Here is a 22,414-nt window from a genome sequence, read left to right on the forward strand (position 1 = left end):
AGTTTACCTTCAGTCTCTGTCTACAGTCAGGCAGTGTAAATGTGAGTGTCGGTATAGTGGTAGTGTAAACAGTGTGTACATTTAATTTTAATTAATATAATAAATTCTTATAATACATCAACACATTTTTTCAAAGTATTCAATATTGTAATTGATAACTAACTTACTTCCATAACTTCTAAGAACTTATCATCATCTCCTTGTGGCACCCTGTTATTTGCCACATCTGTCTTCAAATTTCTTATACTACTGTCCATTTGTTTCAAAGTTTTTTGAATGGTATCCAAAGACACACGACTAGCTCTAAAATAATAAGATTTTGAGCAAGAATGTAACCAGAGGTAATATTAATATGACCTTTTGAGAAAAGAATGAAAAAATACTAATTGTAGAACATGAAATGATAAAATTTTACTTCTCAGGTTTTTATTGATTTACGTTATTTATTATTTGAAAGAAAATTTTCACAATAACAAAAAACAAATATATAAATAAATAATTACTACTTACTGATCTATGTGAGGCATCTCATCATAAAAGTTTATTAAATCTGGGAATTTGTTCTCTATTGTTTGTACCAGATAATGAAGAAGAGTATGTTTATTAGAAACATCTTTAGTGGCGGTTAACTAAAATACAAAAAAATATCTTTACTAATTAATGTTTCAACGTAAAATACAATCATTATCTCTTCTAGATTATCGCTAAATAACCGCTAGACCATAGTTGAAAACTGTAACAACCCAGACTTATCTTCTAACTTATATAAATGATTTGCTTTTATTTTAAAGAAATATTTTTATTCATTTTGTATCTTGAATATGCAGTTGACACGAAATTTTACGTTTTTCAACAAATTTTTTTTATTGATTTATTAATTTAAAGAATCATTTTCGAGAATAATTTTCAATACATCATCAATATAAAGTCATAAAAGGTGTTTCCAAAAAATATTGCTGAAGCAACTCCTGTATTACTGATATATACGCAGTGTGTTAAAAAATACAGTGAATTCTCTTTTCTTGTAACGTTGATTCGAAGACTGGTAGCATTTATGGAAAACGTTTGCCTTTTAACCCAACGGGATGAACCAGATCATGCATTTTTATGAAAAAGAAAGAAGTCCAATCTGTAGGTTTTTTTTCTGGAGTTTATAGTTGAAATGAGTTCTGGTCGCAATACGGCCACCTATTTTTTGCTGGACCTTTGTAAGGAGAGATGAGTCACATGTTTCCTATTGAAAACTTGTCTCGTCATGGGGCAAAAGCCATGACATATTTCAACATTTTGTAAGTTGCTTTGACACTGTTTTCCAACTTGGAGCAAAAATCATGCTCAAGATCAATGCTTGCGGCAGATTTAAACACGATATCACTAAACAGGCTTAAGTAGAAGATTGACATACCGGAACGGATTAAAAATGGTCACCTCTTATCTCAACAGATGAGGTTATGAGACATACTAGTTGATATAGATGCAGGATAATTAATTGTTGATATAAAAATTCGTTTAAAGAATTTTTAGTCTTGGCTCCACATCTGAAGGTACGAGCCATACTAGATTATATAAGTGCAGGATAAGTAATTACTACAATAATAATTCATTCATAGTATTTTTGATCTTGTCTCAACTCATGAGAATACGAGAATTTCTAGCTGCCATAAAAGCAGCTTGAGTAATTATCGGTGTGATAATTCCCTATCAAATAAAGTAATTGTAACAAATCAGGAAACAGAATGACGGAAACAAAGCTTTGTGATGATTGTAATTCTATTTATAGCATATGTGAATCGAATAGCCGCCTACTTGTTCAATAAACTGACGAATGTATCATTAGAATCTCTAGTTCCCAACAACTGGTATAAAACTTGATTCACAGTACTTTTCAATTTGTGCTTCATATGGGGAAGAGTTTACAGCTGGAAACTGATTAGTTCACACATTTTAAAACCAATTCAATCGGGCTTAGTTTACAGCGACGTGGCAGAATGGAATCCAAATTTAATCCAATGAATAACAACTGCAAAAGAGGCTCTAAGTATTAAAGAAAATGCACAAAGTAATAAACATTGGTAGAATACTAAAACGGAAAACTGGTTGACGAAAAAAAACAATTTTATAAGAAATTCTTGAACACAAATAATGAAGATCATGAAAATATAAAGACAAGAAGAGAGAAACACGAAGCAAGATTAACGTAAGAGAAACTTGGGACAGGAATTGTCAAGAAAGAGAGGCATACATTGGAAGGCGAAAGTAAAACATGAAAATTCCTTAACAAAACTAAAAACTACGAAAAGACTAACACATTACTACAACTAATACCCGCAATTGAATTGGTTCAGAAAAATAGTACACTTCTGACTGAGGATAAACCTGAATATAGTCAGCGAACACAGATAGACATACAAATGGAAGGAGAAAAGATACACATATATTCAACAGTAGTTATAAATACGGCGTAGCAAATAAAAATTAGTAGAGCCGCAGGTACAAGTACAAGACCTAAATGGTGGGATTATACTCGAAAACTGGGAAATAGCTTACATCACTACTATACATAGAAAAATCAACAAACTAAAATTCAACAATTATCTTGAGATACCGTAACAAGTACAAAGTAGGGTATATAGAAGAAAAATAAGGAATCTGATACAGCAGGAATACACTAATTACGAAGAAGAATGCAGAAGAACAAAGAAAACAGAAAGAAATAAGAAAAGTCCACCTAATGTTTTACAGATTTACAAAAGGTCTAGGATAACATACCACTCTCAAAATCTCACAAAGGCCACCAGGAACTTATATGAAAGATATGAAGTCTGCAGTAAAAATTGAAAAAAAAAGTATCGGAATCCTTCTCAGTCAACAAAGGTGAGACAAGGGTGCTGCATATCATCAACACTTTTAAAAATATATGTTTCAAAAGTTCTAACAACTTGAAAGAAGAAATTTAAAGGAATGGGGATCCAAGTCAACGATGACCCGTTTATACACCCTCCAATTTGCAGATGATCAGATAATGTGTGCAAACGACAGCCATCACTTGGAATACATGTACACAAACTGAAGGAAGAATACGGAAAATGGGGACTGCAGATAAACGTCTAAAAGACACAGTACCTATGTATAGAGAGGATATAACCGACATACAACTAGAAAACAACGAAATTATAACAAGATGTGGGAAAGTTATTTTTTACAAAGATGGGACATATGATACAGAAATAAAATATAGAATAAACAAAGCAAGAACAATAACTAAATCTCTAAAAGGAATATTGTGGAAAACAACGAAAACTGAGGATCTACAATGCAATGATTAGGAGTAACCTTGGTATATGGATCCGAAAGGTGGACAATAAAAGAACTAAAGAAAAAAAATAGAAGCCAGAGAAATGCACGCACTAAGAAGAGCAAATAAAACATCAAAATTAGATCAAACCAGGAATGACACAATAAAAGAGCAAACGAACCTGAACGAAACAATTATAGAATATATTGAGGAAAGGCAGTTGATTTGGAAAGGACACGTGCAGAGGATGGAAGAGGAAAGATTGCAAATGAATAATAAAGTGGATCCCATAGAAGATAAAGAGAGGAAGGCCAAAGTGTGGCAATTAGGCATTGGAGAATAGTCCAAGTACCAATAAGATTTATAATTTGTTTGTTAGAATCCATGACATAATAATGCCCAGTCTGTTTTTATGCAAATAATTTCAAGTAACCATGGATGAATTAATTTGTACTTCGAAAATAATACTCTATTAGAAGAGATTTAGTATTTTAAATTTTTTTAAAAAGATAATTCATTTCATTCAACGTTTCCCGCATTTTCTTCTCACTCACTGATAAAATAAAATCATAGATTGCCATCACTTCGCAAGATAAGTATTTCTTCAGACAAAACGAGTGTGGCAGCTTATTATCCCTATTTATTAGTTTTTTAATTCTCATACTCCTTCTTGGGTTTTGTATTCATTAGATTTAATCTTTTACTCCTCTGAATACAGCTAAGATATTATTTTACAAGTTAGATTAGATAGATAACAAAATATATCACAAAATTGTCAAAACTCACACAATGGCCAGACATCCTTTTTGAGTTGTAGTCAAAACCAAGATTCTAAACATTAACATCAAATATAATATTTACCTTAGTTAGAAAAGACATTTCAAATCCAAAAGCCTGGGCGTTTTTACTTCCAGAATTCATGTAATTTCCAATAAGTAAAATAAGTTCCAAAATTCTTGCAAACTTTTTGCTTTTCTTTACCTCATCACATGCCGCTGTAGCAGAAACAATGTCCTGAAACATTTTATATTAAATTTCATTAATGTAATCGATTCCAGAATATCAAGTAATAATGATAATATTATAAATTTAAATTTATTTTTTTTATTCATTTTAGAAACATTATAAAATCAGAAAATACTTACGGGTTTTGTGTCTTGTACCATTTCCACATAATGATGTTTAAAACTAAGAGATTTCAACCTGGGTAATAGTCTTTTCACTTCAGACATCTTAACACAGAATTGTTCAGCTTCTGTTAGTTCTTTATACTGTTCTTTGAAATTCTGTAATTTGTTCAGTTGATCGGCTGGTGGCAAATACTAAAAAAGAAAACAAATGAAAACAAAATTTCAAATAAAATTAAATTTTTTTATTTTCAAATAAGTATTTAGCATCATATATACGTTAGCATTAATGTTAGACTGCTTTCAAACCCATTTTTCATTTATTTTATTTAAGAGATGAAACGGTTTTGACCGACCTTTATCTCGATTATCTGCTTCTCAACTTTTTTGGGGATTTCTCTGTTCAATATTCATATAAGGATCATCTCATCTCACATTATTAAATGAACTTGCCTATTGAAAGTCTTTTATATGAATTTTTTATAGCTAATAGTAAATTAAATATAATAATAAATAGTAAAACTTAAATTATCAGATCTTAAATAGAGTATCTTTATAAATGAATACTTCTTACCTGTATAAGTTGTTCAGTAACATTTTCTGATAAAACTTGTTCATCGCACCTCAACAAAGCCTTCTTGATGTCATCATACGGCATGTGTTTTAATGAACCGCCTAACAATATACTAATGTTTTGAGCAGATTTTCCATCCAAAACTTTCAACTCCTTAACCTTTTTCATAGTGCCAACGTGGTTACTCCTAAAATTGAGATTTTTTAGGCCGAATTTTTTAACGAAAAAACATTAAATAAACCTTCTCTAGTTAGCTGCTTGTTAATAATTTAAAAATAAAATATGAATCATGTGCACTACTACAATAATATGATGTTGCAACATATGTAGGACTATAGTTAACCAACTAAAACTATTTTATTATAAAATAATTAGTTTTAAGGTTAATGTACTCATACCCTACCAAAAAACTCAAATAGATTAGTGGATTTAAAAAATAATTATTTTTAGAATCTGAAATATATTTTTCCATTTATTTTATTGTATATGCATCTTCGACTTAGAAATATTCAAAATTGTGACTGAAAGCAGTGAATATAACTTATTGTAGCTGTGGGTACCGGATACAGAATATACACAGGTTGTTTAACCAAACTATAGGCTATATTTATCTTCTATAATTAGAATCGAAACAAGTATAGCTTTGGCTACGAATATTATATAAAAAAGACCTAAATAATTTAAGTAAAATTTATAGCTCCATTTTGTAAATTCTAATAAAACTACAAACAATTTAATGCATCTAAATGTTCTTGATTTTAGGTCTCTTCTCTGTTTTAAAATTAGTTTTTTTAATAATTTTATCTTCCAAAAATTATTATAAAAACTAATTTTAAAACAGAAGAGATCTAAAATCAAGAACATTTAGATGTATTAATGTATCAAAAGGTCTAAGATATCAGAAATTAAACAAATAATTGACTACTGCTATATATTTCAGATGTAAGGACTAGGGAAAAATTAATTATTATTATTAGAACAAAGTTCTAGTTTGATTTTATTCTTATTTTTATATTCATGATGAAGGTGATCTATTGATCAATATAAATACGCAAATTGTCAGTGTCAATATCATATTTTGATAAAGACTTAAAGAAAAGTCCAAACGTCAATTTTTATCTTTCATTTAAATATTTCTCAACTAAAAAAATAATTTTGAAACAGAAGAGACCAAAAATCAAGAAGATTTGGAAACATAGGAATATTATTTTATATAGGTATGTTGCTGTCAGTTAATTTTTATCATAAGATTTTTATTGTGAAATGTCCCGATCCTACAAACCACGACATAGATATGCAAAAGCTTTGTGAATTGTTGCTCTCTCTCTGTATAAAGCTGCCCATATCTTTTGGTCCAATGACACACTAGCATGCATTTGAATAAGAAATTTCAAGAAGTATCAATAATGACTCTAAAAAGCTATAATTCGTAAAGAATGGGTTATATCTGCATAATTAAGTCAGAAATTTGGCAGGTTTAAAATTGTCAGTTGAGATATGTTACAACTTTCTTTAAACATGGAATTGGAGACCGAGACTATCTTTAAAAGAAAGCTTTTATTCAAACCATGGGAAAAGATGAGGTAGTCTTTATTTTAAAGCTGTTCAAAGAATATTATTACTGCCAAGTCTCATATCCTTTCTTTAAAGACATTGGAGAAATATGCCAATTACATCAGATTCCAAATTCTGATAAAACCAGCTTCATGTAATTTGTCCAAAAATCCTTCTCGTGTTTACATAGAACTAAGAAAGAAAAAAATAAATAAATAAAGGAATTGCAAAAGCCGCAAGGAAAAATAAAATCGAGAATACAATAGATGATCACCAGAAAAAATACCCACTTATAAATTTTAGCAAATGTTGGATTTTATGTCGTAATTTTTCCTAAGCGAAAAAAAAAAAATAAAATGGAACAATTGCAGTTCACATCGAGAGAAAAAATATTTGCAGAATTAGTTTATTGTCATATTTACTTGTTTTTAAACGGGATAAAAAAATAAAATTTTGAAAGACCGAAAAATTGAAATTGCTTGAAAAAATTGGATTATAAGTGCTCCGAAAATCAGAGTACTTTGTAACTCGAGTTAATATAATACTAAGAAAGAAAAAATTATTAAATAAAGGAATTGTAAAAGTTGCAAGGAAAAATAAAATTGAGAATACAATAGATGATCATCGGAAACAATGTTGCCTGCTTATAGCTTTTAGTAAATGTTGGATTTAATGTCTTAATTTTTCCTAACCGATAAAAAATAAGTAAAATGGAACTATTGCAGTTTACATCGAGTGCAGAATATGTAATTTTTTTTCGTAATTACTTGGTTTTAAACGGAATAAAAAAGAAAATATTGGGAGATTGAAAAATACGAGATTGCTCGAAAAAATTGGATCATTGATTACAGTGGTCCGAAAATTAGAATTCCAAAAAAATCTGAGTATTTTGTAACTATGCCCTTCTGTTCACCTGAGCTGAGCGCTATGAAATTGGCCTTAGAAGAAACTTTTTTAGCTACTTTTTTAGTCTAGTTAACTTGGAAATAAGAGATTTTATCATTTATTTTAACTGTTTTGCAATGGAATTACAAGCTGAATAAAAAACTTCGCAAGCTTGTCTTATTTCAATCAAGGTAAATTAATAATTATCATAGACTGATACAAAGTGTCCAAATGAGTATTTGTTTTGTTGACTATCAGAGTACATTATTTTGAAAAGATAATAGTGACCATCATGTTTCTGGCATTTTTCGAAAATAAAACAAAGATTGATGATAACACGCCCTCGATATTTTCCTGTCATTTTTGACCTGATGATTTGTTCCAATTGCGTTAGGGACTTCGGATTATCTTTATAAGCCTATTTTTATGGTATCCCCATACAAAATAGGCGAGGAGGCTAAGGTCGGGACTTCTATAAGGCCATTTGAGATTACCTCTACATGAAATCTTATTACAGAATGATTCATTAGTTTCAATTACTTGATTTGATATAAGGCAGATGGCTCTGTCTTGTTGAAACCACGCTTTTGAGTGCATACTTGCAGTGACGACAATTCTGCCTATTAATATTTTTATTGTCGTGAAAGTTGACTAAACAGTATGTTTCCAAAATTTTTTATCAACGCCGCATTACGTTCGCAAAATTTAATCGATTTGCATAGTCCGTACCAATCAATTCTTGTATCAATTGAATTTTGTACACTTTAAAATTCAAATATATATTTAAAATCGAGTTTTTTTTTTATATTAAATGCTTGGTTTCGCTTTCAAATGGGAAAAACGGGTTTTGACAAATTAACGCCTTTATTTCGTCGATTGTTTCCCGATTGCAGATTAATGAGAGCGAGCAGAGTTTTGCATTGCAATTAAAACTTTAAAAAAGACAGATTCTACGATTTTCTCCCCGCACCCACGACTTCATCAAATTAATTTCAGTGCTAAAATAACCAACCGAGACTCTTTTTGGACCATCGTACCAAAATTGTTTTATAAACACTCAAGAATCATAAGCATTTAAGAGAATCTGATTGAAATGATAATCTGATACACACAAGTTTAAAACAATGAACAATACGAGTAATTTAAATGTAAAAATAAGTACGTTTTGTATGAAATCCGGCCTTTAAACTGTATTAACAAACGAAAAAAGACGGTAGCGACCTTATATGATCTTTCCACAGAGAAGAATGTATCCTCGTTGTTGATTCAGATTTTATTTCAGAAAATCTTGGACATTAAATGTGAAATAAAGCAGTGGCGATACATGCTTGATCTTTATACATCATTCACATAGTCCAGCGATGACGAAAAAGTAATATTCTTAATGTTTATCATTCAGGCACTAACATATGAAATTCCATGAGCACCGAAGAAGACATTCATTAGTACTATAAAGAGAGAAATTGAGCTCTTGTTATGCATCGATAGATACTCCATTTCAGAATAAATAAAAAAATTATGATTCGTCGTGGTTTTTACCTATCCCATAAGTTGGAAGTTATTTTTTTTGTAGCTTTCTGTGGTTCATTAGTAAAAATTAAGACATCGTTTTGAGATACTTTCTCCCTGTTAAAATTGTTATACATTAACAAAAATTTGCCAGTGAAAAAATCCACAATCTCAATATTCTCTTAGAAAAATAAGAAGCGTCAGGTATGAATGGGAAAGCACTAGGACATGCCTTAGGATGTCACATCGAAAAAGTTTAGCTTTCAGAAAAACTATACCTCAATAATATACTGTAAAAGCAAGTGGGACTAAAACACCTTATAAGAAATGAACAGAAATGCTATTAAATGGTATACGTATGGATCAAAAGCAGTAAATGGAACTGGATTAGGAGTGTACGGACCCAGAACCAAACACGCTGGAAGACTGGGCAGCGCACCAAGAATTTTTCAAGCAGAAATTTATGCAATTGAAAAATGTGTTCGGTTCAATCTAGAGAGGAGCTATCGCAACAAACAGGAGATTATCAACTTGTCCGATAGTCAAGCAGCCATTGGAGCTCTAAGCTCCAATATTATAAAATCCAAACTCGTTTGGGATTTCATGGAAAAATTAAACAAGCTAGAAAAATAAAGTAACCCTACAATGGATTCAAAGACACACCGGAGTGAAGGAAAATAAAATAGGTGCTAAGCTCGGTAAAGCGGGGGCAGACAAACTATTCATAGGATCTGAATCCTTCTATAGTATCAGCTGCAGAACAATGGAAAAAGCACTGGAAAAGAAGGTAGATAGGAGCAAAACCAATTATTGGGACAACCTACATGGGCTGAGAAAGGTAAAGACTCTTTTGGGAAACTATAACCATAGTGGATCTTCAGAATGTATCAACCTAAGTAAGGGCAATCTACGAATACTAACAGGACTTCTATCGAGGTACAGAGGACGAAACTTCTATCCACATTCTCTCGAAGTGTGAAACAGTGAGGAACTCCAGATCACTGCTCCTGGGAGCGCATGAAAAGAAGACGAAGATCTCTGGCAATTAAAGCCATCCCACATTCTAGACTTTTTAAAAGGAGTGGGACTAATGAATCAGTTATAAACATAGGGTTCTCCAGTATCGCAGCAAGAAAGGGGGACACAATAGATCCTTTGGGTCGCAGTGTATACGAGACCCCAAATGCATACATAAATACATACATGAATGGGAAATAGAGTGACGAAGATGATAAGGTAACAAAAGAAAGTAAGCCATGACGCAGCTCGTGTTGAATGCCTTATTCAGTATTTAGAAGAAAAGGATGACGCAACATTTTCTGATAAATTAGTGTTAAAAAAACTCCAATCTAATAAAGAAAAAGTTTCAATGTAAAAAACAGAAATTTTTTATTTAATGTCTAAAAAAATAAATCTAATTATTCTTCTTCAAGTAGAACGTTTCGTTTATATTGAGTATTGTGTGTATAACTTTACAATTTTGCGGATTAACTGCGATAGCCGCGCCATTCAATTTCGGGAGTTTACTATATAAAATTTGCTGTACATATTTATTCACACATAGTCAATTTTTCGGTTCCTGCAATTTCATGAACACTGAATAGAAAGGCAGATCTAATCAGATTACCCAGTTTTTTTAAGCATTCATTCGATTTTTATATACAAACGAGGTAACCAGTTGAAAATACGTGCAATATACGTTTTTTTGAAAATAATAAATATTTAAGACCTTTCTGGTGAACAAATTTAATACAAACAGGAGTACACGAGAAGCTATACGACTATAACAACTGCAATTATTCACTCTCCGTAGAATTTTAATGACTAATTTGTTATTATTACTCTTGATATATTACTTCAAACATTTTCCTTTTATTACACATTTCATGAAAATCAAAAAGTGAACTAATGGATCATTAATGATAATTCATGCATGTTAATGTTATGTCACACCATTCACAGCGAAGTGACAACATTTATATGAATTTACCTGATAACTGAAATAATTTTAGATGATGAATTGCAACAAGCCGAGTTATATCTGCGAGTTCGTCTCATCTAAACATTTTTATTGTTAAAAAGAAACCACAATTGAGTAAATATGCCTTATTATGTTATATATGGTTATAAACGGTTGGTACATGGCTTAAGTGTAAACTCCTGAAATAAACAGTTGATTTAACCCATTTTATCTAATATAGAAAGGTCATAAATAAAAAAGTGTGATTATTTTTCAATCTATTCTTTTTTTATTTCAACACACTGTTCAGAACGACAGACAAAAGCTTCTATGCAACTATAAAAATATGATGCATCTTTAAGAGACAATAATGTTTGTAAGCCAATTTCTTCATCACTGTTAAAGTCTTTGTCCCTAAACTCAACTCAGCTTTGCGAGCAAAAAATAGTCAGACAGGACCAGATCAATTCTATATGATGGGTGTTCAATCTCTGTGAAGCCACATTCGGGTTCAGTAGCTTTGGAGAGCGAAGCAATGGGGACAGGAGCATTGTCATAAAGCAAACGCACACCTCGGCTGATTTTGCCACGCCTCAGCAAGTCAGAGTAATATGCCAATCAAAAGATACCCTCTCTGTTCCAAAATATTTTAGCATAACTTTTTTGGTGCATTTCGTGACCTTTGCTTTTTTTGGCATGGGCTTTTTTCCGATGTCACTCCATGGAATCTGTTTAGGATGTCAGCTTATAGTAAAAGACCATAGTTTCATTACCTATTACAATTTATTAAATTACTTTTTCTTGGTCGTCGTGGCAAATTTCTACAAATCGCTCACAGTATTATTCTCGACGTTGATTCTTAAAACACTTGTTTTGGAAATGTCGATCTATGCTGTCCTTTTCTTCCTTCTGTTTCCAATTTGTTGATTGCCTTTATTAGTTCTTCTCTCGTATTAGCCAATATTGTTACATCGTCTGCATATGCTACAGCTTGTATTTGGTTTGTTATAATATTATTATTAAATTTTGCTTTTCTCATATTAAACAACCTTTTTCGACTCCATTTTATTTCTTCTGTTAGTGTTTCTAGATATCTTACTTTGACTTTCGTGTTTTGTAATATAACTTTTATTAATATATTCAATTCTCTGGGCACTGTTAGTGTCTTCAAATCTATCATTTTTTGTCTATTTATTGAGTCAAACGCGCTTTTAAAATCCATAAAGGTTGGCAGAAGAGCTAACGCAGCTGTAATACGAGGGCGGTTTAACAGAAGAATAAATTGTTAGAGAAAAAGTTTCTTTGCTGTAAAAAATATTTTATTTTTTCAGATATTCTCCATTTAATTCTACACAAGGAGTTTCTTTTTTTAAACAAAATACGCGTCTGTCTATGCCATCATCTCTACATTTCTCTCTTACATTATATAGAGTGAAAGTCTTCACTAAAATCATGTCAATACCTGCTTGCAATCATTTCTAACTAGTTTCCATGTTTTTTTGCACAAGTAATATGATCTTTGATAATTTTTTATAGACAACCACAAAACACAGGTAGCTGCAGAATTGAGCAGTAGGATATCAGACAATAAAAACAGTAAACAGACATTAATAAGTATTTTTTTTTATTTGTCATCATTTAAAGTACTCGTTTTAGATAATTGTGAGGTAAAAGATAGAATTATGGATTTGGAAAAATTTAGTATTTACGAAATTAACTGTGTATAAGAAAGTGGTTTCCTCGATCGAAATGTTTCTCGTGAAAAGAAGTGCATTGTATATTAGCTATTACGAAAATATCGTTCAAGATGAAGAAAAAAAAATTCTGGTAAAGTTTGTGCTTTTAATATCAATATTTAGAGGTGCCGCATCGTGATTTTTGATTTCTCATTTATATAACACGGGAATTTTTTGTTTAATTTTAATATACTCAAAATATATGATGACTATCACAATATTTAGTAGTTTTCTACAAAAAAATGTCTTAAAACATAAAATAACATATTTTCGTGATTTTTTCACTTTTACTTCCCAAATTTATTGAGAAAAGCTTATGTTATATTCGAATGAAAGTATAGGTGAGAAAAATCACGAAAAATATGTTGTTTTATGTTTTTAAGACAGTTTTTTGTATAAAACTATAAAAGATTATGATAGTCATCAAATATTATTTTAGGTTGAACTTTAACCGCAAATAACTTTTAACCGAGTTGAAATTATTTCAGACCTTTTTTGCAGGCCGTTTAGTTTTCCTCAAAAATATTTATTTCCTTTTACTACATAATAATTCACTGAAATACATTATAATTCCTAAAAAAAGTCCAATGTAAATATAGATAGTGAGAGCTTTACCAGAATTTTTTTTCGTCATCTTGAATGATATTTACCTAATATTATACAATGCACTTCTTTTCCCGAGAAACATTTCGAGCCAGGAAACTACTTTCTTATGTATTTTCTAGCTAATGAATTTTAAAGTGAATTATAAGGAATAGGCCCTTTGTCCCTATTCAGTTTGATATATTATTTTAGGTTGAACTTTAACTGCGAATAACTTTCAACCGAGTTGACTTAGCGTAAAATTATTTCTTTTTACTACACAATACTTCGTTGAAATACAAAAAAAAATCCCGTGTAATTTAAACCTCTAAATATAAAACATTACCAGAATTTTTTTTCGTCATCTTGAATGATATTTTCATAGTAGCTACAAATTTTTTTTTGGCCCACCCTATTGTGTATATAGGTAGGTCAACTAAATTCCAGTTTACCTTTGATCCCTAGAGACAATAACTTTGTTATTGGAACGCGTCCCAGATAATGTAACCAGCATGAATACACACAGACAAATTTATATGTATTGTATCAACTTAGCAAAACGATTTCTTATATAGGTAAATTGGGTTAAATCAACTTGCCAACTAGTTTATAAACGTAATTATTGTGGGACTATGGCAATCAAAACACTGAAGTGTATAATCTTTTCAATATATATTCCGAGCTTTTTAATATTTATTTATTCATCATCGGATCCTGAAATTATAATCAAAATACAAGTAATTTTTAATAATGTAATAAATTATACAAATTTTTACATTGTACTTTTACCATAATTTCAGTCGTTGATGATGAATACATAAGTATCCGAAAACTCGGAATATATATTAGGAATAGTACACTTTGGTGTTTGATTCCCACAATCACACAACTTCTGTTTATTTGATAAGTGAAGCAGAGTTCAAGGTGATATTTCACTTCAATAGTACATCTAACATAATAAGACTTAGAACATCAACTAACAAAGTTTACTTACTTATCAGTAACGTCTTCTGTTAATTTAGCAGGTTTCGATGAAAACTTTTTCGCTAAACCATCAAGAATATCTGGTTCTGCCAATTCTTCTTCTTTTGCTTTGACCCAAAATGCTTTTTCTGACATCTTTTGGGGCAGAATCTATAAATTACAAACCATAATGAACATGATTGAAGAGAAATATAATGTTCTAAAATTATTAAGATAACTTAACTGAAAATGATTGGTATTATTATTTTAAACATTAGTTGCATGGTATAATCAGAAAAATTCAGGACAAAGCCAAAGAGCAACTAACACATGTCGACAAATTTAAATGAACCCCGATAAGTTGTAGTGGTCGCATTCTTAGGATACTATTGTAATTATTGTTATCAACTGAGTAGCTATAAAACCTAAAGTTAAAAACTTGTGGAATTTTCGTGAATATTTCTTCATTCAGTTGAAAATTAGTGATTTAGTTTCAAACTTCGACGGTCTCAAATAAAGAACTAACGTAGTAGTAGTAGTTCATTCAACGGGCGCTTAGTTATTTCACTATATAGCCGCCAGATCGGCGTTGTGATTGAGGATAGAAAAATTGAATAATCAACTTCCACTTATAATGAATATGAAAAACACGAAATAACTTAATTGGAGAACAGGTAATACTTCAAACATTTAAAACCAGGACAACAAGAGATCCACGCTGCTCCATAGAAATTGGTCTCGGTTTTAAGACCTGTATGTAAAAGCTTGATTTCGACTGATAATGCTGGGACGATAAATCTTATAGAAAATCTCTTATTAATATCTTGCAAAACCTACTGACCAAAATAATTATGTAAATAATAAATAAAATAGGAATGAGCGAAGACCAACAAGGCTTCAGAGAAGATAATTGACAATAGACGAAATTTTCATCCTCTGACAAATCCATTGAATGTCAAAATCTCCTGTTCCTTTGTTTTGTCGATCTTAAGAAAGCATTTGATAGAGCTCAAATATTTGACATCATTGATATACTTTGGGAACACAGGACACTCTTAAAAACCGAAGTTCCAATACTAACAGGAATTCGACAAGGTGATTCTCGAGCCCATTCTTGTTTAATTTAATTATGGATAAATTAATAGCATAAAAGAAGTTTCTGGCGGATACAAAATGGGACAAAATGAAGATATTATGCTATGTCGACGACGCAATCTTGATAGCCGAAAACGAGGATGACCTGCTGTGTTTGCTACATCGGTTCCAAACAATAGTCGAAAACCTTAATATGCAGATATCTGTAGAAAAAACTGAATCAATAGCAAAAGAGCCTACAAGATGTGAACTAGCTGTGAACGACAACCACATTCACCAGTGTTTGCAATGTACATAATTGGGAGTTGAGATCACCAGCGCCAGAAACTTACAACAAGAGGTACGAACCCAAGTAAATAAAGAACATGATAACGGCACCAAAGATGAAAATGGAGTAAGCCTAAGAGATGAAATAAGAAGCAAAACTATAAGAGAAGATCTGAAAATTCAGGATATAATAAGATTCACGAGATCGAGATGACGATATTGGAGAGACCACGTCGATAGAATGATGAGAGATCGATAACCTTAATGGACAAAGGATGAAAAACCAAAATTCAATGAGATTTCTAGGTCGATCTCCCAAGAGATTGCACGAAAGCTGGACATCTACTTCTCAAAAGGTTGAATAGTAGAAGAAACAAGACTAAGAGGAAGAAAAAGAAGGACAAGATTTGTCACATATCGATATAGCCACGGTATAGTCATACTTTGGAGAGACAAACTAGAAAATAAGTGAGGAGAGGAGGTGACAAAAGACGCTCAGTCACGGTTAAAGTAATTCCTAAAGTAATTTCTTGCAGGAAGATTACATATCATTAAAATATTTAGTGGCATGATCTCCCCTTCTGCTCTAGTATACCGACTGTAGCGATTTTTCTAGGTATTGTAGCACTTCTGGAAATCGTTGGCTGGAGCATCTATAGCACCCTTAATCGATTGAAAAATCGTTCGTTTCTCTTTTTTTTCCATAGAAACCGCTGGAAATACCTCCAGCGAATAGGATGGCTGTAGTAGCACTGGAAGCTGAAAACTGCATCACACTAAACGTGCAGGAGCATGGTGGATTGTCGTGATGTTGCACTAAATTGTTCTCGATCTCAGGGCACACTCGGTTACCCTTTTTCGAAGTCTATGAAGTACTTCGATAAAGAATACTCGATTCACCAGGTGAAACGAATGTACCACCCTGCGGCTTGTGAAAGAGCAGATAAGCATTGTTCACACTTTCGATTTGCTTATGCGAGCTTAAATTTATCTGCTATCATTCGAACCGCAATGATCTTGGCATGCACATTTGCGCGTTCGTGTCAATGTGCAACTCGACTGGCCTCCCTCTTCGCACTTCATCTTCTACGCTTTCACGACCCTTTTTAAAGATTTTATGTCATCGAAATACTTGAGTAAAGTTCATAGAATCACCATCAAAAACTTATCTGTCTTAGTTAAACTGATGGCAGAGAGAGAGTATATGGTCGACGTGGAGAACAACGTAAACAATTTAATTTTGCTTTTTTTTAGGAGTGGTTCAAATATGGTGTGCGCTGATATATGTAAAGTAACACGCACCTAATTGGTAATTGATGGCGGAACTTTGGCGGTAGAGAAGTAAATACAATACGCTTTCCAAGATAATGTCTTCGGGCTTTTGCAACATCTATTATAAAAACTTATCTCTCATTGCAAAACACTGCTCGACCGCATGTGGCTCGATGTTTATGAATATTTAAATGAAATATATGAATATATGTTAGGTAGACGACTTCAGTTATGTGACACCTAGATAAAATCATCGGAAAACGGGAGGATTGTCTCAACAAATAGCAATTAATATCATCAAAAGTCTGTCAAGATGAATAATTGCAGTCACAAGGGCTCAAAAAGAAATAACCTATTATTAAAAAAAGTATGTGATAGAATCAATTAAATTTTTTTAAAAATAAACTAGCTAGTATAATCATCTTTATTTAAAGAGTATTTTTGTTAATATTAACTTTTTTAGATGGTAAACAGTGTAAAGAACCTGTATGATAAACAAGAAATTAGCAAAATTATAAGATCCAGAAGACTAGGATGGCTGGGATACTTAAAAAGAATGCCGCAATCAAGAAAGGTCAAGAAAATGACTAATATAAATATGACAGTAACGCGAAAAGAAGAAGACACTAAAAGAGATGGTATACGGAAGTACAAGAGGAAATAGAGAAAATTATTACCACACTATGAGCCTAGTGTAGTACGATCAACAAACTTGGAAAGCTCTAAAATCAAAGTTCAAGACAAATGGCTAAAAAACTGATATCTCCATGGAAGTTCAGATTTTTATTTCACTGGGTCACAAATTTTCAATTCAACCTTCTTTAAAAGAGTTCACAGTTAACAGATTCTTAACAAATTTCTTAAACCTAATTTCAGATTTTGATAAATTCCAAAAGAACTTGTTTAGAGCTAAAGCAACTAACATGATCACTAATTTTTTACTCGACAAAGAACATGATGAAATATTATTAACTAGAGCAGACAAAGACAATGTTAGTGTGCTAATGCTCAAATCTCAATACAATGAGCTAGCAAATAACATTCTAAATGACACAAAATATTATAAACCAATAGGAAGAATTCCAATTTCAACCAAAATTGAAAAAAAGTATAGATTTACTAACAAATACAAGAATTTTTTCACTGAGAACGAACTAAAAAACTTAAGATCAACATCAGCAACAATACCAAAGTTTTAAGGCTGCTATTTGATTAATGTAGTTAAACATTCTTCAGTAGAAGCCTTCTGGCGACATCTCCACTTCCAATTGCGAACCATTAGTCAAGTAGATCTCTAGCCGTAGACAGCGATATATAAATTGAATTATTAGGTGATTTAGAGCGTTTGCCTATTGGGAACGAGGCACCAAACTATTTTTCAAAATAAATAGAAGTTAATAAACATTCATTCAAATTTGATTGAAAAAAGTTATTAACAGCAAACTTTAAATTTAATAGTGTGTATAATGGTTGATAATGTGATATTGGACTTTTGCCTACTACTGAGACAAATTTTTGAACAATTTTAATTTACACATATGTACAGCATTTATTATAGAAAAGGTGATAGATTTTTATGGAAACAGTGAAAAAAACTAAAGCCAATCCAATGGGACATAAATGAATAGTAATAACAAGAAATTAACCTACCAGAAAAAAAGTAAAAAGGTAACAAAATTTGAATCAATCTCAAGTTCTGCTCTTGACAATATCAGGAATGGTGTCAAAACGTTTCTTTTTTAGAACATTTTTTATTTTGGGGCAGAGCCAAGAGTCGCATGATACTAAATCTGGCGAGGAAAAAGGAGTGAAACTTTTCTTTACCAATAACTGTCAGATCGAAAGCTACTTGAGGCACAGTTTGTTATAGTGAAAAAGAAAGTCATTGGCTCATATTCAGGTCTCTTTCAAATAGTCAGTCGCTCAGATTTTAACAATTCCTGAGATATTAGACATTTTTTCCCAACTTGAAATGAATAGGCATTTCTATAGAAGCAGACGCAATCTATAGGCGGTTCAAGTTTATCTCTAATTGTCTTAACAATGAGAGTATTTATCATATCAGTTGGAATATTCATTGCTATAAGAATTAATTAAATTACCATATTTTTTATTACACCTTATTACACCTCATAGGCATGAGCGCATTCTTTATAAAGAACTTATTTCCTATATTAATGCGTTTGAGTAGATCCCAAAATTCCCTCTTCGGTTTCTCAAACATCATTTAAAACCTAAACAAAATTTCATAAATCTATCTTAAAATTTTTTATTGTAATTTATCACTCACCATTTTCCAATTCGCCCTTTTCAGAGGTCCAGTGACTTCCCACTTTTTCTTTGGTTTCAAACCATGAGGGAGTAGATCAGGTCTAGCTAATCCGGGTAATGGTACCATACCCGGTGGGGGAGGTGGTCCCATGCCACCCATCATTGGAGGTGGAGGCGGTCCTCCTCCCATTCCAGACATTGGTGGCGGTGGTGGACCGGTACCCATACCCGGCATGGGTGGTGGAGGTGGTCCAGCTCCCGCTCCTGGCATTGGAGGTGGTACAGGGCCGCCAGGCATTGGAGGTGGTGTAGGGCCCGTGCCTGAACCGGGAATAGGAGGCGGTGGAGGTATTCCTCCCGATGCTCCTGGCATGGGTGGTGGAGGTGGAACATTTATTTTACTTACAAGAGCTGGATCCAATTTTCCAGAATTTTCGGTAGTTCCTGTTCGGCCTTGTACTAGTTCTAATTTCGCTTCTGCTTCAGTTTTTGCTGCAATTGCTTCTTCAAGTTGCTTTTTTAAACTTTCAACTTCGGCGCTTTCGATTTGCATCGGTTTATCTACAAAGAAAATGATAAATTAAATGGCTATTTCAAACATATTTTTCTTGTATAAAAGATGTTATAGGAAAGACATGGAAAAATAATTAGCTGAAACGAGAGCAGAGATGAGAACTCTTAGGTCAATAGCTGGAGAAACTCTTTGGGACAGAAAACACGACATTAGATAGGTCTGCAATCATATAACAGATGTAGTCAAATGAGTATCGAGAAGAGGTCATGATTCAAAGGCACATGTCGACAGAATGGGGGAGGTTCGGTTGGCGAAATAATCATTCAAGGAGAAGCTTACTACCAGAGGATTAGCAGTTAGACCTCCAAAGAGATGGGCCGAATCATGGATATCGACATACCAAAATCGAGACTGAAGAAACTGGAAAATACAGGGCAAGCCCTAAAATAAGTGGAAGAAGAAGTTTTCCCCAGATGGTGTTTGATGAAGTCTTCAAGAATATGTGATGAAGTTGGATTTGGCTAGCGGGAATTAAATAATAATTTATTATGTTTGCAAAATAACGAACATTAGTCTCAAAAATAATGACGATCTGTCGTCCCTTGAAGATTGGGAGGAATGCACGTTCAATTCTATGTATTAAGCCTACCACTTGCTTTATGAGGGTATGTTGCATACATCTAAGTAGGGATATAATTGCAGCTATTCGAAATGATTGTTGATGCAGTCCTATGCAGCTGAAACAAGATCAGATACAAGCAGGACAAAATAACTTCTCCAAACAACAGAGACGAATAGTCAGACCTCCAAAGAGAGGAACAGAATCATAAACATCGACCTGCTTTATGAGAGTATGTTGGATACATTAAAGTAGGGATATAATTGCAGTTATTCGAAATTATTGTTGATTCTAAAATAATCGCTTATAAGAGATCAAAAAAATTACATGTAGGATTTTTTAACGGGCCGGATAAAATAAGCTAAAGGACCGTGCAAAGAACAGCTTATCATGGACTCTGTGATACTTCGGCAAGCACAGAGAAATCACCGGAATGTACATACTGCTTTCGTGGATTATAAGAAAGCGTTTGATAGTGTATCTCATTCCCGGATTGTGGAGGTCTTGCAGATTTACAAAGTTCACCCAACTATTGTAAGCTTCCTTTCAACAACGATGAACAACGATGAAGATATGGCGAACGAACCTACATCTTCAAATCGGTCCAAGCTCCCTCAGTACTGACGAAATACCCATTCGTAGGGGAATATACCAGGGCGACTCCCTGAATCCGTTGTGGTTCTGCCTTGCAATGAATCCCCTATCTACCATGCTCAATGATACAAAGTACGGATTCAACATTAAAGCGAACAGAGACACCAACAATACTATCTTCCATCTTCTTTATAGGGACAATATCAAGCTATACGCAGCAAATAAGCGTCAAATCAATCACCTTCGATAAACATAGATTCTTCACAGATATACATATGGAGTTTGGACAAGTGCAAGACTGCATATCGAGAAAGATATTGTCATGAACGGAAATGTGCAACTTACCAACGGAGATATCGTACAAGCGATGGAAAACGGAGAAACCTACAAATACCTAGGATTTCAACAGGCTAAGTTGCTAGACCACAAGCAGGGCAAAGCTAGAATCCAGGATCAATACACCAAAAGAAGTGAAGTGGACAAAAACAGAACTAGAGGGTATTCAGACGTTGATACGAACAATGGTGACGAAGAACAACAACCACCGCCCGAAGTCATCCACTATTAGAACAACATCACCCCTAAAAGAGGGTAGAATAGGCTTGATTGACATTCTTAACCTGCACTCTCGACAGGTGATAAAAGTACATGAATTCTTTCATACTAAATCGGAAATCTCAACTCTGCACCGGATTATATCCAAAGCGGATAAGGATTACCGATCAACCTCGTATCGCCATAATCTGGAAGCTAGAGCAAAGGTCACGAAAGGCACTACTTGGTAGACATAATCATGACTTCAGCCAACTGTATGTTAATAAAGAAGCTTCAAACATATGGCTTACTAGCGGCAATTTCTTTTCAGAGACCGAAGGCTTCATGATGGCTATCCAGGATCAAGTTATTAACACGAATAACTACAAGAAAAATATGATCCGAACACTCAATCTGACAAATACAGAAAGTGCCAACAAACATCAGAGACCATTGTAGAGTGTTAGCTAATACCGACTATCTATACCGGTATAACCAAGGGTGCAACATCGTCCACCAGAAACTGGCCAACAAGTTCGGTCTTCTCAATACCTATACACCGTATTACAAATACCAGCCGCAGAAGGTGCTCGAAAATGACAATTTTAGACTCTACTACGATAAGTCCATTATCACCGATAGACGGGTGACGAATAACAGATCTGACATCGTGGTGGTTGATAGAACAGTCAATTTAGTTCTTCTGTCAATGTAGCTATACCAAACACTCATAACGTTCTCAACAAAAACCAGGAGAAACTGGCCAAATACGCGGATCTCGAAATTGTGTTTAAACATATGTGGCATAGCGAAAATGTGGAAATAGTCCCAGTTATTATATCAGCAACCGGCGTCGTGCCTAAGACCCTGCAAGATAGCATCAACAAACTGGGATTACCAAAAAACACCTTCGCCGACATCCAGAAGGTTGTAATATTGAATACTTGCCACACAGTGCGCAGGTTTATTAAGTGAACTGAGCTTAATCCTTTTGATACTTTATATCCGGGATAGGTAAATAATATCGGCTCTAAGCTGAATAGTGCATAAGTTTTTTGCATAA

The 22,414-nt window shown here is 32.9% G+C and overlaps 1 protein-coding gene across 3 annotated transcripts in view; it reads right to left on the minus strand.

Annotated features, from left to right (window-relative positions):
* Positions 1-22,414, minus strand: part of LOC130895943 (protein diaphanous) — a 145,045-nt gene that overhangs the window by 21,857 nt on the left and 100,774 nt on the right. For all 3 annotated transcript variants that reach the window (XM_057803605.1, XM_057803604.1, XM_057803606.1), the window contains 7 exons: positions 19,110-19,651; positions 14,217-14,356; positions 4,997-5,183; positions 4,441-4,617; positions 4,157-4,309; positions 511-629; positions 168-303 (listed from right to left, as the gene is read on the minus strand). In XM_057803605.1, coding sequence (XP_057659588.1) covers positions 168-303; positions 511-629; positions 4,157-4,309; positions 4,441-4,617; positions 4,997-5,183; positions 14,217-14,356; positions 19,110-19,651 — 1,454 coding nt within the window. The remainder of the gene's footprint in view (positions 1-167; positions 304-510; positions 630-4,156; positions 4,310-4,440; positions 4,618-4,996; positions 5,184-14,216; positions 14,357-19,109; positions 19,652-22,414) is intronic.

This window comes from Diorhabda carinulata, chromosome 6 (genome assembly GCF_026250575.1).
Source record: "Diorhabda carinulata isolate Delta chromosome 6, icDioCari1.1, whole genome shotgun sequence".
In the NCBI taxonomy this organism is placed as follows: Eukaryota; Metazoa; Arthropoda; class Insecta; order Coleoptera; family Chrysomelidae; genus Diorhabda; species Diorhabda carinulata.